Source organism: Podarcis cretensis (assembly GCF_951804945.1).
Source record: "Podarcis cretensis genome assembly, chromosome: 12".
Lineage (NCBI taxonomy): Eukaryota > Metazoa > Chordata > Lepidosauria > Squamata > Lacertidae > Podarcis > Podarcis cretensis.
In genome coordinates, this window is record NC_137181.1 from 23506663 (window position 1) to 23523486 (window position 16824).

Here is a 16824-nt window from a genome sequence, read left to right on the forward strand (position 1 = left end):
ATATGCAAATAATTTGCAATACTGATTAATTGATCAGGTAATTGCTGATTGGTTACTAACTCTTTAAAATTGGTGGCTAGCCCTATTTAAAAGCAGTGGTTAATTGCTAAGACAGGAAGGTAATGTTACTGAGCCAAGTCCTATCAAAGGAACAGCATACACAGCTTTTCTGAAAAAAAAAATAAATTTGGAAAACTAGACAACAGTAATGGGCAATACCAACGCAGAAAGATGGTTCTTTCCTCTCTTGTGCTAATGTTCCAGTGCTAGAGTTCACTATGCTGTGGGTCTTCCAGTAGTTTATTGAAAAGTATTGTAACTAGATGGTGCTAAAAGCGCAAAAATACCCCCACGGCTAGTACAAAGCAACAACGAGCAGCATGTGGTCAAAACTCAGCAATGGCACACACACAAGTGCAACTGTAGCAGCAAATGCCCTTGCTGTCCCCTGGAAAAGTAGAAGAGCTGCTGATTATCCTGCAACATTATCCTAGTGAGGGGGGAGCTTGAAGGCTTTACCAGGCAGGGACCAGAGGGGTTCGCAGTCTAAGGACTGGATGCCAAAGTAGATGTGACAGTTCAAGCCACTCATTTCAGTCATATACTTGTAGCTGAACAGGATTTCCTCTCTCCATTTAATCTTTAATATAAACATTTCCCTTGGGGTTGGTATTTTTAACCTTTACCTAGTTAAGACCTTCTCCTGCACTTGAATTTGCTTATATGAGCACTACATGTATATACTTACAGTTACTTTTTGAGCTGTGTTATCCCCATGAATGGTAAGGAATGGGTTACTCGTAGCTGTATGAAGTGGGGATGCCTGATTGCCTGCCAGCAAGTTATTGATGGGAATCTGTGTTGCTCCAGAAATCTGCAACTGTTGTACTTCAGGCTGGTGGTGTTGCTGCTGAACTAGTTGATACAGAAGAGCCTGGTGCTGTTCCTCAAGTACAACGGAGAAGGACAGTTTTAGTCATTTTATGGGTGAACACATTTCTTCTTGCATTCAGAAAAATGAGTAGTCAAAACTGGTGAAAACTAAACTTGTGAGTGAAGTAACTCCTCCCTTATCCAGGATTTACACACACTTTTCTGTAGTTTAGATTTAAAATGACTGTAGTTGACTTTTCCACAGCTTCAAGGCAGAAGAGCAGCCAGAACTAGCCTCTTAAAGCTGCTGTTGGTAGAGAGGTCCCTTGCCTGCTCAGAACTAATGTTTTGCCACAATTAAGAGCAGAGCTTTGATACAGGGAAGTCCAGTTCACATCTCTGCTTAAGTATGAAGCATACTGGCAGGCATTGAATAAATTTATTGCAAGAACCAAAACACAACTTTGACCAGACAAGTGGGATGCAGAAACAAAGATGTGAACCAGGAAAAGCAGAAAGTCATGCTGTTGACTGCAAATCTAGGGGAGAGAAAACTTTAAAGGGTAGTGCCACAGAGATATCTGAAAGCCCCTGTCTTCTTCCTGACTAAGCCAATCTAAGAATCCAGTATGTATGTACAAAGCAAAAGCATTTATGTCAGAAGCTAAATGAAAAAAGTTCTTTTGGAGAACTAACAGGCGGCAGGATCTAGTAAGCACCTTTCTAAAGAGCTATAAGATAAAACATTACTTGTGTATCTGTCTTCAGTGGATACTGGATTGTGAATGTAAATGATTGATTAGCTTCAGGGTGCTTATAGTCTACCCCCACATCCTGGTACCCCGTTCAAAAATGTATGCATGTGAAAGAGAACACTGCCTGCAAGTTTGTATGTCTACAAATCTCTCAGGAATATCATTGCCTCTTATTTTGTACCAATGCCATAAACATCTTTCAAGCTGAAGAGAAATCCTTCCAGGTTGATGCATGTCGTAACAGTTCTGCAGTAGCAAAAGATGTTGAGGAGACCATCTCCTCTTCCAGTCTGACGCCCACTCCACTTCCTGTGGAGCAAAGTGAGCCAGCCCTCTTTTCTCCAATAAATGGGAGATAGTTAGTGACGGGTTGGAAGGAACGAGACAGGCAAAGCCATGGGTGCACTGTCTTTGCTCTTCTAGAGTTATGGGAGGCATGCATGACTTGTGTGGTGAGTTATTGGAATTACATTTGTTCCAACATCCACATCTGTACAATTGAAGGTATGGTTGGCCCTTGGTAAAGAGGTGGCAATTTTGTGATATGGTTGGATAGTGCCCTGCATGCTTCCTTCCAGCAACTCCTGCAGCCAAGCTGGTGCCAAATGTATTGCTCTGCTTTCCTTTGGACCACATCAGAGAGGCTGAGGGGGGTCTTGTCATCTGAGGACCTCCACTCAAACACACACACTGCCCAGGCCTGCACCCGGGGGAGGTCACTTCAGTGCTGCTAACACAGCAGTTTGACTTCATTTCGATTTAGGTGTTTACGAAAGTCCTTTTGATGATACCTCAGGCACCAAAATGCATCTGGCCATCTACTTCTTCTTCTCATCCAAGATTCTGAACTGCTTAAAGCTCAAGCGGACTTTTGTGCTTCTCTTAGAGAAACTTTTAAAAACAGTTCTATAATTTTTCCTGGGTCCCTCTCTGTGAGCACCTTTTTGAAGCTTGTGACAAGATTTAGAACAAGACCCAAACTAGCTACATAAACATCAACACTTGCCCCCGAACTCTGGAAATAAAAGGGACGATAAAAAAAGACTCACTGGTGTGAATTGTTGAGTATTCAGTAACTGCTGAAATTGCTGGTGCTGTTGATGTAGCAGGAGTTGTCTCTGTTGCTCCGGAAGAAACCCAAGTCCAGAAGCACTGCAAATTACCAACAAACTCTTAACTGAAAATGCATTTACCTGGTGAATTAGCTCCTTGATCATTTTTACGGCACTCTTTCAGCAAAAGTTAAAAAAAAATCTAAAACATTAAATATATGCAGATTAACATGCATGTGCCTAGATGCATTTGATTATACATCCCACTAAAATTATTTTAAAACTTTGATGTATCTTAACTTAGGAAAAACAAAACTAGCGTTCTTGTCATTTCAGATTACATTTATAGATCCAAGTATAAATGCAGCCAAACAAGGGAAGTACTTAATCCCCCCCCTGAATTCTGAAGACAAATTAGCAGTAGTTCTTTTTCCTTTTTCGTTTTTGCATATTTGCAAAACCAAATGCAGGACTAAATCTCACCCGCATTTTGCATGCACAAAAACCCAGCGGTGGGAGAGAAGGATGACTTCCTAGTGTTTACTTGCAAGTTTGAAAAAGTACATGCACTCATCCTGCACTTTCTAGAAAAAACACACTGAATGCTGTTTACAATGGGCAACACAGTCCATCCATGAACTTGAAGCAGACATGGAGAGTTTCTGTGCCAGGGGTGCCTCTACTGCACTATCAAGGTGCTACCAGTAGGTAGAGACCTAGCAGGACTGCCAGCTATGGGAAGTGCAACTGATGAAACCAGGGCGGAGCTGTGGTGGAGGCCCTGGCTTTGTGCTGGCTGCCAGCAGTGCTTGCTCCAGAAAGGAGAACCCAAAACCTGGATGCACCCATTTCTCCAACATCACCTAGTAAGAAACCAGCACTGCTCCCAGGTCTCAATAACATGTCCTTCTGGGACCAACAAGGCCAAAAGAGTTGCTGCTTAGTCAAAAGTGTTCCTTCCCTTGCGATTGCAAGACAGATACCGTATTTTTTGCTCTATAAGACTCACTTTTTCCCTCCTAAAAAGTAAGGGGAAATGTGTGTGTGTGTGTGTGTGTGTGTGTGTGTGTGTGTGTGTGTTATGGAGCGAATGCAGGCTGCACAGCTATCACAGAAGCCAGAACAGCAAGAGGGATTGCTGCTTTCACTGCGCAGCGATTCCTCTTGCTGTTCTGGCTTCTGAGATTCAGAACATTTTTTTTCTTTGTTTTCCTCCTCCAAAAATTATGTGCATCTTGTGGTCTGGTGCGTCTTATAGAGCAAAAAATACGGTACTTATGGAAAGGGGCTGCCTTTAAAGCAATATGCTAAAGAAAAAGACAGAAAGGGCACAGAAAGGTACAGTGAAGAAAAATAAATATGCCAGTGCAAAACACAGGATAAATGAAGTTATCCAATACACTGAGATTGATGCTAACCAAACAGAGTGTTTCATATGGTGTTACTGTTGTAGCAGTCAAAAAGGAACTGAGTGGGAACATACTTAGAGCATGTGCAGACAGTAGGAGAAAGCAGTCTGCCAAAATGCAAGCCTAGTTCTAGACTTTTCCAAAACAAAGTCTGTCCAGGTGTAAAATCCAGGTGACTGAACGTAGGACAAGCACAGTCAGCAGAATTGTGTCCCTTGTGGCTAGCCATTTCAACAGCCTGATTAACCAGGGAACATGGCAACTTTAGAGCATGACATGGAAATAGAATAGCTGCATCACATATCCCGTTGTCCAGTCAACTCATGCAGTACAAGCCCCCAAGCTAAGCTGGAGGGAGAGCATATTGTGGCAGTGCAGACGGTTAAGAGGAGAACTTGGGAGAAAGCATCTAAACTGGGAAGTGACTGTTCAAAAAACAAAACAAACAAGAACATGCACAGATGAACACACACTCCATGCTCAAAACAAAATCAGAGAAATTAATCCTATGTTTTAGGAGTCAGCTGCTGCAAGAGAGAATGACTGCTTAAGTTTCCTATTCACATGCAAAAGGAAATTTGAACACAGTAAGCATTTCTTTTAAGCTCTTCCCTCAGTACCTTCAAGAAAAAGCAGTTATTTTAGACAGACTTAAAAAAGGAAGGGGGAGGGATATCAAATATGAGCCAAAAAGACAAACAAGAGCAAAGGCTTACCTGCTACTCAGTGTAGTTGGCAGAGGATGTGCTGTGTTTGGTGGCCCAGTTGCGTGAGCGAGAGGAGAAGGGTTCTGCGATATTGTGGCAGGAGTCTGAATTACCCCATTTAAAGCCCCAACAATTCCATTGATTGCCAGCTGGTTACCTGGCAGAGCTCCAATTATTCCACCAACGGCGGCAGGAATGGTGGATGTTACAGTTTGCATTCCGCCGGCAAGTGCCCCCACTGTCACGCCATTGACCTGTTGAACTCCTGCGACTCCGGTGCCTTGCTGAGCTGGACTTTGCCCAGCAGGTGGGGGAGTGGAAAGAGCAGAGGAGCTACTGGTGCTTTGTCCACTGGAGTTGATCTCCTAGTGAAAACACAAAGGCTCAGCTGCATCAAACTTCACACAAAAGCAAATAATCGAGATGCACTATTAACCTAGCAGAAGTCTTAGAATGCATGGAAAAGAAAACAAACAGTACCTGATTTAATACGGGAAGGGAATTGTCAGGTAGAAAGGTGCTTCCCAGATGAGGGCTCTTGCTGCTGTTCAAAGAATCAGTGCTAGCAGCTAAAAGCAGGAGTTAAAAACAAACAAACGAGAGTGTGAGAAAATCTCTGTTTCTGCGCCCAAAAGGCATAAAACCTAATTCAACGTGGAACACTTAAATAAAAGTGAATTAATGTTATATTAAATATATGGACTAATAGTGATCTACTTCTGCTTTTTTTGCTGTTCAATATGAATCCACAGCCAGCAGAAGTACTTAAATTAATTTCATCTCTTAAGTTTCACCTGGCCAACATATAGTCTCTTTAAAAGTGTTCTCAGAAATTACTGATTTTACAGGTCAAAATATAGAATAAAAACAGTAGAAACATTCAATTTGCTTCCTTCTCATACAGATTAACAGGCAATAGTAAGAGGCCAAAAGCTTTCTGGAAGTTGTGACAGAGCTCTGCATTAAAAACAAAAACTACTACTGTTGCCTTACCAGCCTGAGCTGAAAATGCATGTATTTGATGTGAAGGACTTGGATTGCAGGTTATTGTTGGGAAAGGAACTGAAAGCTGGGCATTTAGTAGCTGGAGGCGTTCCTTTTTAGCAGTCAGGTTTTTAATCTGTTCTTCTAAGCGTCGGTTCTCAACTTGAAGCTGGTGCAATGACTTCAGCATACCTAAAACTGACCAAAATACGACCAATCAATCCAAGTCCCTGAAAAATTCTAATTAAAGGTGCTATTTCTTAACATAATAACTGCATACATTGTTCCGGCTTGGAATAATTTTTTTTAAAAAAATCTAAGACACCACTAGCAAATCAGTTACTAGAGAGTACTTTTTACTTCTCTAGTAACTTCTTTTTAAGATATGTCCTTATCAGAAAGACAGGCAAAGAGGTGAAAAATGCTCTAAATTCCCTTTGAAGTTAGGCATGGTGAGAACTACAGGGGTCAATTCATACACATCTGTTTATCCCCATCTCTGCTTAGTGTGTGCATGCCTCTGCAGTCACATATTCTGGAAGCCCCAAGTGCATAAGCTTCTTAATATGGGACACATATTTCAGAGGACCAAGTCTGACTCCTGTACCCAGCTTAGCGCGCAAAGAATTTTGTAACTCACTCTCATTTGTCCCTACCAATGGCCATAAACAAATGGCAGCGCACACACTTTCAGTTTACCATCACTCTTCTAAAGGAAAGATTCCTTCAGGAGCATCCACTGCCAAGTAATTGTTCAAGAACAAGATACTCAGTTTGGGTTGTACAAAAGTTTTAAATGCTATTATGCTCTCACAGAACAGTTTTGTAGGGTTTTCTTTTTCATTTTTTTTGGGGGGGGGCTGATTTGTTGACTCATTGGCCAAAAAACCTGCAAATTTATGTAATCAATGAAAACTTTTACTCTGTTTTTATTGCTTTTAAATCAACAGACTCCAGCTGTTTTCAATGTCCCTCTAAAGAGCACCCAGCAGGGAGCAGGAGGAACCCTGCAGTCTCTGCCCTCTCCCTGCAGATAAAGCACATCCACAGCCAAATACCATCTTCTCGACTCTCAAATTTGGATTTTGGGTGAATTTTGGGACTTTCGCATCAGCCTGCATGCAAGATAGTTTAGCGATTAAAACATGGTAAAAGCTACTTTTTAAATTGTAAATTGTACTTGTTCAACGTGACCTCTGGGCCTAATACAGACGCCAGTCTACTGGTACAGGCACATCTGGTCATTTCCCAAGGATTTAGCTTTTTTATCCCTCCTCTTCAAGAACATACAAAGGAACTCTCAGTGTGCCCAAATGAGATGCAATAAGACTTAGCTAAACCTGTCCTCCAGCTATCATGTTTAAAGGATTATCCCTGCATGAATTTCCTCACAATTAGCATTTTTGTCAGGGTACCATTCATAAAAAAAAACAAAATACCAACTAGATGGCACTTCTCTCACTATCAACAACCAGGGAAGCACGCTCAATGTTTTATTTGTTAATTGTTTAAAAATATTAATTTTACCATTTCAAATATTTAAATGCTTGGCTTACAAACAGAAAATCACTTCTCAAAAGGGGCTCAGGCAATCATTTAGACTACATATATAATTTATTATTATTATTATTATTAAAATGTTCCCACATCTGCTGTAACCCACTAACCAGATCTCCCCCGTTGTCAAGGTTCTGGAGCAAAATGTCATTGGCCAACATTTCAGGCAAGCATTTTTTCATTCCAAGATGGAGAGAGGCTGCCAGAACCATGTTTAAACACATTATTATGCTTTAGCAATGTTTATCACTGTTCAAACGTAATTAACGCACACTCACCAGAAAACATTTCTCTGTTGGATATTACATAAATGGGGCCATACATGGTTAACAATGTTCAGTGTTTGAAACAGGCAAGACAGTATGAAGTACTTACTGTCACTAGGGGTGCCCTGTTCTAGCAAGAACTGCTGCCCTTCACTCCATTGCCTCTCCAGAAGTTGCTCTATAGTAACTGGTACCGGGGGCAAATGCTCCACATTGCTATTCCCTGGCTGATCATAACGAATCTGTAAATTACTTACAGGCGACCTGTAGGAAGATTATAAATTATATTTAAAAGGAAGAGGAGGGAGGAGAACCCCACATAAAAGACCCAGCAACTTTCTTTAGCTGCTCCTTAACCCCTTGCAAATCAACATTCCTTAAGTTCCCTTACTGGCTCCCATTAACAATGGTTTAAAATAAAACCCCAGCATGACAACAGTTCTTAGAAAATTTCTGTTCAAAATACAAAGCTTCTCTTATTTGGATAATCTAATTTAAAAGTGCCCAGATGAATGCAAACTTCATCAGCTGATGGAATGTTTTGCTGATATAATCAACCACAAGAGCTCTACAGAAGATATATATGTATATAACAAGCAACACCTTTATACAATGCCAGGCAATAAAATACTTGTCAAATTCCTGAGGTCCTCTATAGTTTATGAAATTTTGCACAAATACGCTTGCGTGAGATTTTAGGAAGAAAATGACTGTGCCATTCAAATCCTTATGGCTTATGTTTTGATCATCAAATATCTTTGGAATCTCGCCCAATGAATAGCTAAAGAAAAGAGGAATGTACCATGCTATTAATCTCTATTTAAGAGGCAAGGCTTCTGTATGATGTAGTATAGGATCTCTGTATAACTGAACCAAGCGATTAAGTCACTATACTAAAGAAAAACCTTAAGTATAACAGCAGTCAATATGACATACAAGAAATTAAAGGCACATGTAGACAGTATAGCTAATTTAGGTCACAACAGGAAATCCTGATCAGCATGTAATGTGACAGACACTTTTACAATTTGGAAACTTTTGTTTCTTAAAAATTAACACACACAAACCGAGAGCACATTACAATTTCTTTGAAGACTGTGACCTCATTGAGTCTTTTGAGTGCCAAGCATTTCCTGTGTCAGAGTCAAGAGATAACATTACAGCAGCTTCCTATCAAAATTATACTTCAGACATTTTTAAATTCATCTTAAAAATTAAAAATACATATAGACCTAAGATGATGGTGAATTCAAATACTTCCTGTCCACTTAATTACAAGAATATTGCAATTTCCTTCTGACATTCACAGTTTTCAAGTATAGATTCTTGAACATGACAGCACAAAGCATTTCCCCCAGCACTCTGCCTTAGCTGGAGTAGAGGGCACGTAAAAAGCTACCTACTATTTAAAATACATGTAACTTCTGTCTTAATGCGGCACCATTTATATCTGTATCAGGGCTGCTTTGAATTTAACGGGCTTTGGATTCAACACTTCCTATTGCCATATTGCATAATCTCTGTTGTTTTGACCAGGAATTCAATATTCAGCCTATTACTGCATGTAACTAATGAATCTATGCCCCTATTTCCAAGTAACAAAAATAGTTTCATCTCACATTTACTTAATCTAGTTTAAAGCACATAGAAATTAAGCGAATTGCTGAGAAACATGCAGGGGAACTAACACAGTAACAGAAAGCAAGACCACAAAAGTCTTGTTTTCTGGCCTGGTATGTTTTTTTGTACTGAAAAGATCACCAGCAACATCCTGCATTGGGAAATATTTTGTTTAAAATCAAAGCTGGTAATCAGAAGAAATAGGCAAAAAGGAAATGAACACAAAGTGTGAATTATTTCATAAACAGCTAACATTCAGTTGGACTCTAGATCTTCTGCAGGACACTATCAGTGAAATTACTCAATAAGGAAAGCAAGTGGCAAGTGACAAAGATCAGATTTAAAAGTATCTTATAATTTTTTATTCCACTTCATTTTTACGCCCTTGTAAACAGTTAAAAGCTGTTCTTAAAGAACAAAGCAAGTTAAAATAAGCAAACGGAAATCTCATTTTCACAAGTGGGTATGCTGGGGTAAATCCTAGCCAGAAAATAAATAACCTAAAATTGTGTAAGTGGTCCCCTCTAAGTCAGCAAATCTTGATGATAACTAACTATAGAGCTGAAGTCAAGTGAAATGGGATGCTAGAAAGCATTAAGGGCGAGAAAAGACACAAAGAATTATGTAATTCTGTATAAATCCACATTATGAAAGTACACATATTATACGAAATATGATTTTTTTCTAATAAGAAATTATATCTATGGAATGCTTAATAGCACTACTTGAATGCAGAACATCTTCCATACAAGATTAAATCCAATCAAAAATTACACCATTTGAAGGAAAATTCAGAGCTTGTAGTATGGAAATGTATAAGATCATAAACAGGGTTAAGTAGATATAAAACTGCTATATACTCTTCAGTACAATGCAAGAATTACATGACACCAAATCCATTGTTCTTCCTTACAAAGTATACTAAATCTACAATTGTATCACAGAAGTGGGGCAATATACTACATTGGTTAAAATACAGCATTAAACATATTAATCTGTGGTTATTAGCCAATGTGACCAGAGCAGCACTTCTGCACATAGTCTCAAATGGTGCAGAGTCGACTGCTGCACAAACCTCCATTCACTTATTTGGATGCATTGTGGGAGATCTGCATAAGCTCTATGTTAATGATTGTGCATTATACAGGCATATATGCTTAGTAGACTGCACTAAATCTAAACCCTTTGAATGTCAGGAATTGGGGGGGGGGAGGTGCAAAGAGCAGATCATCCCATACCTGCATATTTCCCGAACAATTAGACAGGGCACTAGGTTTACCAAAGGTCACTGGCTAGATCTAAACTGGCAGTTTTTATATATAAAATAGTGGAGTGTGATTAAAAGATACATTGTCCCTTTCCATTGTTTCATGTACAATGTCAGAGACAGATGTGTTGTCTTACACACAATTTTGCACCCTTTTTAGTGTATTATAAAACAGAATGGGATAAAACTGAAGGGTTTCATAAAATCGAAATACTTAGAATCTTAACACATGTTTAACATGTGTTTTATATCTACAGGAGTGCGCATATGCCAAGTTGTTTCATATAAGCATAGATAGCATTTTATTTGCAAGCGTATGTTAATAATGTTTCACTTTGTTATAATTACATGTAATCCATAAATAACAAATATATCTGAAGAAGAGTTGAGTGCTAGGCCATAATCCATAAAGACCTGAAGCAAACCTAAATTCCAGTGAAATCAATGGTACTTAAACAAGGAGAATTTCTGTGTATTCTGTGTCGTTATTCCTCTATTTATGAAAGAGTTCTGAAAAGGGACAAGACCCTAATAAAAATACTTAAATAAAAAGTTTTCCAATAATCCACATGTTTACCAGACCAAAAAAAAAAAAAAATTGATCAAAAGGCTTAATATGCTGCAACACTAATAATAAGAAAATACATTACATTATCCGTTTTATTTAATTTTAACTAACTAATGCACAATGGAACCCTACAAACAGCTCCAACAGAGATAAAGATGTTTAAGGAAATAGATCTATATACGTAAAAGGCTTAATTTGCAATCTGTCACAGTCCATCTTCATAAGACTTTTGAGGATTTGTCCCTAAGACAATACTGGCCTGATTCTTCAGAAGTGAATATATTTTCAGTCAGTCTTTGGGATTTGCAAGCTCTTGAAAATCAGGCCACAGATCACTAACATTCACTTTACAGTTCATTTACTCTTGTACATGACACAGCACTTCTGATTAGATATGGGACATTGACATGCCTCCACTAACAATGTTTTTTATTTATTACCAACTTATTAAATGACTGCTGATACTGCAGCAGCAGCACATAGTGCTATTCTATCATTAAGCAAAAAGTTTAAGAATGCCAAACAATAATTATGAGATTTTTTTTTCCACTGAAGTCAATATACAAGCAGTGCAATACCATCTTTACATGACACTTAGCAACAAATACTATTTCTTTAAACAAAGACACCAGCATAAAGTGATTAAATTCTGGTGACCAGTGTTTCAGTTCTGGTCATGTCTACATTTTAGATTTCATTGCCTTTGGAAGAACTTTCCCTTTTCCTGAACCACCTATCTTTTTCTTTCTTTAACACATTTAAAAAACACATTTAACATATAAAATGTTTACATTTAACATTCTTTTTTAAAATATATATATATATGGACATTTGGTAGCTGCTGATACACAGGATTTTACATACAAATAATCAACTAGCCATATAGGTGAGCCAAGATTATGTAACAATTGGAGGGATGTGGAATTCCCCAAAGCCATTTTCATACCAGAGGTAAAATATATTATTTTATTAGTTAATCCTGTTAAGTTGATATTGGGAACATTTTTCTTTACCCCTCTAGACACAAATCTGTACAATTCTGTTCAGCCTAAATGAAAGCATGGCTGATAAGAGATAAAAGTTTCCATGCCTTAAAGAATATTTCCTTTGCCTTAACTCAGGAGTGTAAATACTGCTTACCGTGGTGAAAGGCTTCCTCTGGGTGAACCTCCCCTGCCCACAAGGCTCCGGCTATTGTCTCCAAGATCTTGATCTGCAGAGTAAATATTTCAAAGCCAAGAGTGACTCTTTCCGAGATAATATTTTAAGATGCTGCAGATAGGGAGATCCTTTCAAAATGTAATCCAGTATCTGGGAGTTGCTAGTAACACTAGAGAAGGTTACCAGTTTAAAACTGCTAACTGCAGTGGGGAAGGCATTGTCCGCACACATTTCTCTGAGCGTAGCAGGCCAAGGATTAGCCTCAGTCCTTTCATTGCTTTCAGTTTTATAGCACAGAAGCATGGCTTGCATTTCCAGTACCCTCCCCTCAGCCACTTTTAATTTCTGCAGCGAAAGTAATGAATCACAGCTGTGGACAGCTAATCTGTATGCTTATCACAGCAAATCCCCAGGCTTTGTATTTTTGTTAACACTTTGCATCCCAGGAAAACCCATAAACCGCCCTGTATATTTACTTCTTATCAGTAACTTCCCCCCCCCCCAGAAGTTCCACTAACAAATGTTAAAGCATACATTATTTTTCTAAAAAAAAGTTAATGCCTATTACTTTAAAAGTGAAGAAAAAAAAAGATGGAGAATATGAGATGTGTTTAAAATGTATCATTAAATACATGGAAGCGTCTTGCTTGGTAGGACTCAAAAGGGTTATTTTTCCCTATGGCCTCTCAATAAAATAACCCTATCTGCCCCCTTCAAGGTTGCCCTCCCCCTATTCTGCAGCAAATGACCTCTGGCCTCTTAGAGGGCAAGACATGACTGATCCATTCTTGGTAAACTGCTAAACTCATTCCCTTCCCCCAAACAGGCATGACTATTATGACATGTCAACAAATCCTTAAGGATGGAATGAAACAAAGCAAATCCAGCAGCTCATTAGATATTTTTTTTTAAAGCCAATACTATTAAAAAAAAAAGCATCATTTTTAAAAACACTGCGAAAGTTTGCGTAACAGGATCTCGGTCACACAAACTTGTATATTGTGCAATTTCATGAATTATGCAAATAAAGGTTTAAACTATTCACAACAAACCCCAGCGCTGCTCTCCCCTCATTGCAGAGAACTAAGAGAACTGAACGCATCAATCACAAAAGTCACAGGAGACATTGTTGCATTCCTGCCTGCTCATGGCTCTGCTTAAACATTTACATTTCAGACAGTGGAAGATACACAGCAATGACTTCTGCAGTAAAGCAGCATTCATTTCCAAAATGCAGCAAGCTGTTAAACATGCAGCTGAACCAAAAGCAAGAAGGAATTAGCTAAAAAAATCCTTTTAAAAGATACGGTGCAAAAGAGACATTTTGAAAATCTTTATCTTGCCTGTTTGACTGTTTTCAGACTGAGATGTAAGTGCTCCCATTGTTGAGGTGGGGTTCAGCCTATTGCCATATGTATGAGATGGAGGCAGGCTGAGGGAAGATCCAGGTAGGGTATTTGCCTATACAAAAATAAAATTAAAATATGTTTATACTTTTGCAGAGAAAAACCTAACAAGGCATCACCTGAAAGTGTCACAAACTCAACACGGGCAGTCAAGAATATCACACACGTACAGTCTTCAAATCAGGCTTAGAACCAAATAAATATATTTGAAAACTAAACAAACATTTCCAACTTTATGATACCATAGAAGAGTGTTTCCCAAACTTAAAATAATAGCGGGACAGATGATTTGGGGGTAGTTTTAACAATACATATTTTTGAAAGCTAAAAAACAACAAGAAAGTCAAATAAAAGAATTCTGCCGTAAGCCTTGCACACACATTCCTGGGGATCCATGTATCACACTTTGGAAAACACCGCTGTAGAGCATTGCAACGTCCAAACTAATCCGCACCAGAAATGGCATGAGCTACCATTTCAAAGTAACTGCTACAAAATGTTGGGTAACACAGAATTGCTCACATTTCCAAAGGACGCAGGCAATACCAGGGCTTGGCGGCATGGTGACCGTGTGGTTTTCCTAATTATTTAATCTTATTAAACCATTTACAGAATAAGGGCAGGTAGACAACAGATGTCTCACAAATGCTTGGCTTCCTTACATCACAAGAAGGCAATGAAGGTCAAAAGATCCAACTTCCAGCTTTATAGTTTAACCGCATAGAGTCATATTTCCTTTGTTGTGCTCTATCATTAGTAAAACCTGAACACTATTTGGTTACTTCCTATTTCATTTACACGAGGAAACCAAGTTTTTGTTTTTGTTTTATTTTACAGAAAACACAGCCATTACAAGTACGTTTCTATACAACGTTGGGCTCCGTGAACCACAGCTCTGCCCCAACCCCCTTATAAGGAAGTTCAGTTTTGGCAGCTGGCCAGTTCAACTTACTGAAGAGCTCATCCAAAATTGTATTCATTCATGTTGCTAACCACAATTCTGAAGTTCTCCGCTGGGACTTGTGCCAAACAAGCAAAATGAACCCTTGAAGAGATAAAACTGAGGAGGCTGGCAGAACTTTTGTCTAATCCGGAGTAATAAAAATACCTTCTTCCCTTAACTCTGTTACTTTCTACTAACATAACTCATTTAATACTCAATTTGGAAGCTTGGTGAACTGCTACCAGTTCTTCAGAGAATTGCTTTTAAGAAGAATATATTATAGATTTCAGCCTCATGGTATTGACGCAGAGAAAGTTAAACACTTAAAAATTATAAATAGTTTTAATTTAAACTCAAAAAACATGAAAATTTGTTTTTGAAGAAGAAATTAAATTTTAAGGTGTAATCCAGCCAAAGTTAAGTGTCTGATCACAAGCACACTTACTAGGGAGTAAGCCCCACTGGAAAATAACTTTATCATAAGCATACTTGAGATTGTACAACACAACCCATTGAATTCAATGGAATAGTTAAACTTGTGTTTAACATTAAGATCAACAGATTTTTAAAATGCTGAAATTGGACAGCTTGTCCCCCATTTAAAAGAAGGTTGACTAGCTGCACACAACATAAATACCATAAGCAAAATATTACAAAGTATAAGCTGCATCTTTAAAAGAATCTTTGGGACGCAGGTGGCGCTGTGGGTTAAAGCCTCAGCGCCTAGGACTTGCCGATCGAAAGGTCGGCGGTTCGAATCCCTGCAGCGGGGTGTGCTCCCGCTGCTCGGTCCCAGCGCCTGCCAACCTAGCAGTTCGAAAGCACCTCCAGGTGCAAGTAGATAAATAGGGACCGCTTACCAGCGGGAAGGTAAACGGCGTTTCCGTGTGCGGCTCTGGCTCGCCAGAGCAGCGATGTCATGCTGGCCACGTGACCCGGAAGTGTCTCCGGACAGCGCTGGCCCCTGGCCTCTTAAGTGAGATGGGCGCACAACCCCAGAGTCTGTCAAGACTGGCCCGTACGGGCAGGGGTACCTTTACCTTTACTTAAAAGAATCTTACTCTGCTATTAGGCTTTGGCCTCCAGCCAACATGTTAAGCTTCTACAAATGTATACATTTATCAACTATTTCAAAAGAAAGTCAATAGCCCTTGCTTATAAACCAAGGGAAAATTGTGCCCCAAAGCCACTCTTCAAGTTTTTCTATTTTCATGTGCAAGCAAAGCACTGACAAGAAATCACACACACACACTTGAAAATTTGGTGATTTAATGCATTGGAAGATGTTCATTATTAGGGTGGATGTACTGAAATAAATGACTTTAGTCCATTTATTTCAATGGGTTTAATTCAAGCGATGACTCAGCTGGATATTATCCAGTGCTTTATCTGCTACCAGAACAGAATATTTTTACATGGAAGCATCAGTAAGTAAGTCAAAACCCAAAACAAAGACAAAAAAAGTATTTTGCACAAAATACCAAGGAAACTTGGGATATGAGAGAAGAGACTTATGAAATACTGAATTTTCATTATTAATTTGTGGCGTAACACTGGCTAAATCCAGAGCGCAGGTAATTCCTATTATTCTGTAAGAGAATCAAAAGGGCTGAATCCTTTGAACATTTTAACATGTTAGAGATAAGCAAAAAGGAATGAATTACTTAGTCCAATTCATACAATCACTTGCATCACTTGATGGCTCTGTGCTTACAGTTCAATCCTTAAAGTTCAATCAGTGACAGACTTCCTGGCAAGAATACTTAAGACTGCCAACTAGATTATTTGCAGCTGAATGTGTGAAATGGCTCTATTGAAAAGAACCGGGGCAACATAGATCTTTTGGTGTGCTGCTGTAAAATGGTTTAAGGCAGCACTTCCCAGTTTCTTTCCTCTACAGGCCACTTGAAAATTGTTGAGGGTCTTGGTGGACTTAATGATTTTTCTGCCTGTTGTAGCAATTGTGATGCACTTTGCTAGATGCTGTATGATTTTTTAATTGTATTTTTATTGCTTCTTTTAATTCTTGTATTGTATTTTAATTTGCATTTCATATAACTGAAATTGTAATACATTAAAGTATGGTATAAGAAATAAAATAAGCAATAAAAATATATAATTAAAATCAATATGGATATTTAATACGGGCATGCCATGGACCACCCGAGTGAAGCTCATGAATCACTGGTGATCCACAGAAAACAGTTTGGGAACTCCTGATTAAAGGTGTTTGGTTTTACGCTACTTGTTTCTTTA

The 16824-nt window shown here is 38.8% G+C and overlaps 1 protein-coding gene across 6 annotated transcripts in view; it reads right to left on the reverse strand.

Annotated features, from left to right (window-relative positions):
• MLLT10 (MLLT10 histone lysine methyltransferase DOT1L cofactor) overlaps nucleotides 1-16824 on the reverse strand; it is a 106961-nt gene that overhangs the window by 5562 nt on the left and 84575 nt on the right. For 5 of the 6 annotated variants that reach the window (XM_079947828.1, XM_079947831.1, XM_079947830.1 and 2 more), the window contains 8 exons: nucleotides 13563-13680; nucleotides 12199-12271; nucleotides 7713-7867; nucleotides 5790-5978; nucleotides 5277-5365; nucleotides 4806-5161; nucleotides 2678-2780; nucleotides 749-946 (listed from right to left, as the gene is read on the reverse strand). In XM_079947828.1, coding sequence (XP_079803954.1) covers nucleotides 749-946; nucleotides 2678-2780; nucleotides 4806-5161; nucleotides 5277-5365; nucleotides 5790-5978; nucleotides 7713-7867; nucleotides 12199-12271; nucleotides 13563-13680 — 1281 coding nt within the window. The remainder of the gene's footprint in view (nucleotides 1-748; nucleotides 947-2677; nucleotides 2781-4805; nucleotides 5162-5276; nucleotides 5366-5789; nucleotides 5979-7712; nucleotides 7868-12198; nucleotides 12272-13562; nucleotides 13681-16824) is intronic. The other variant, XM_079947829.1, reaches the window with a different exon arrangement.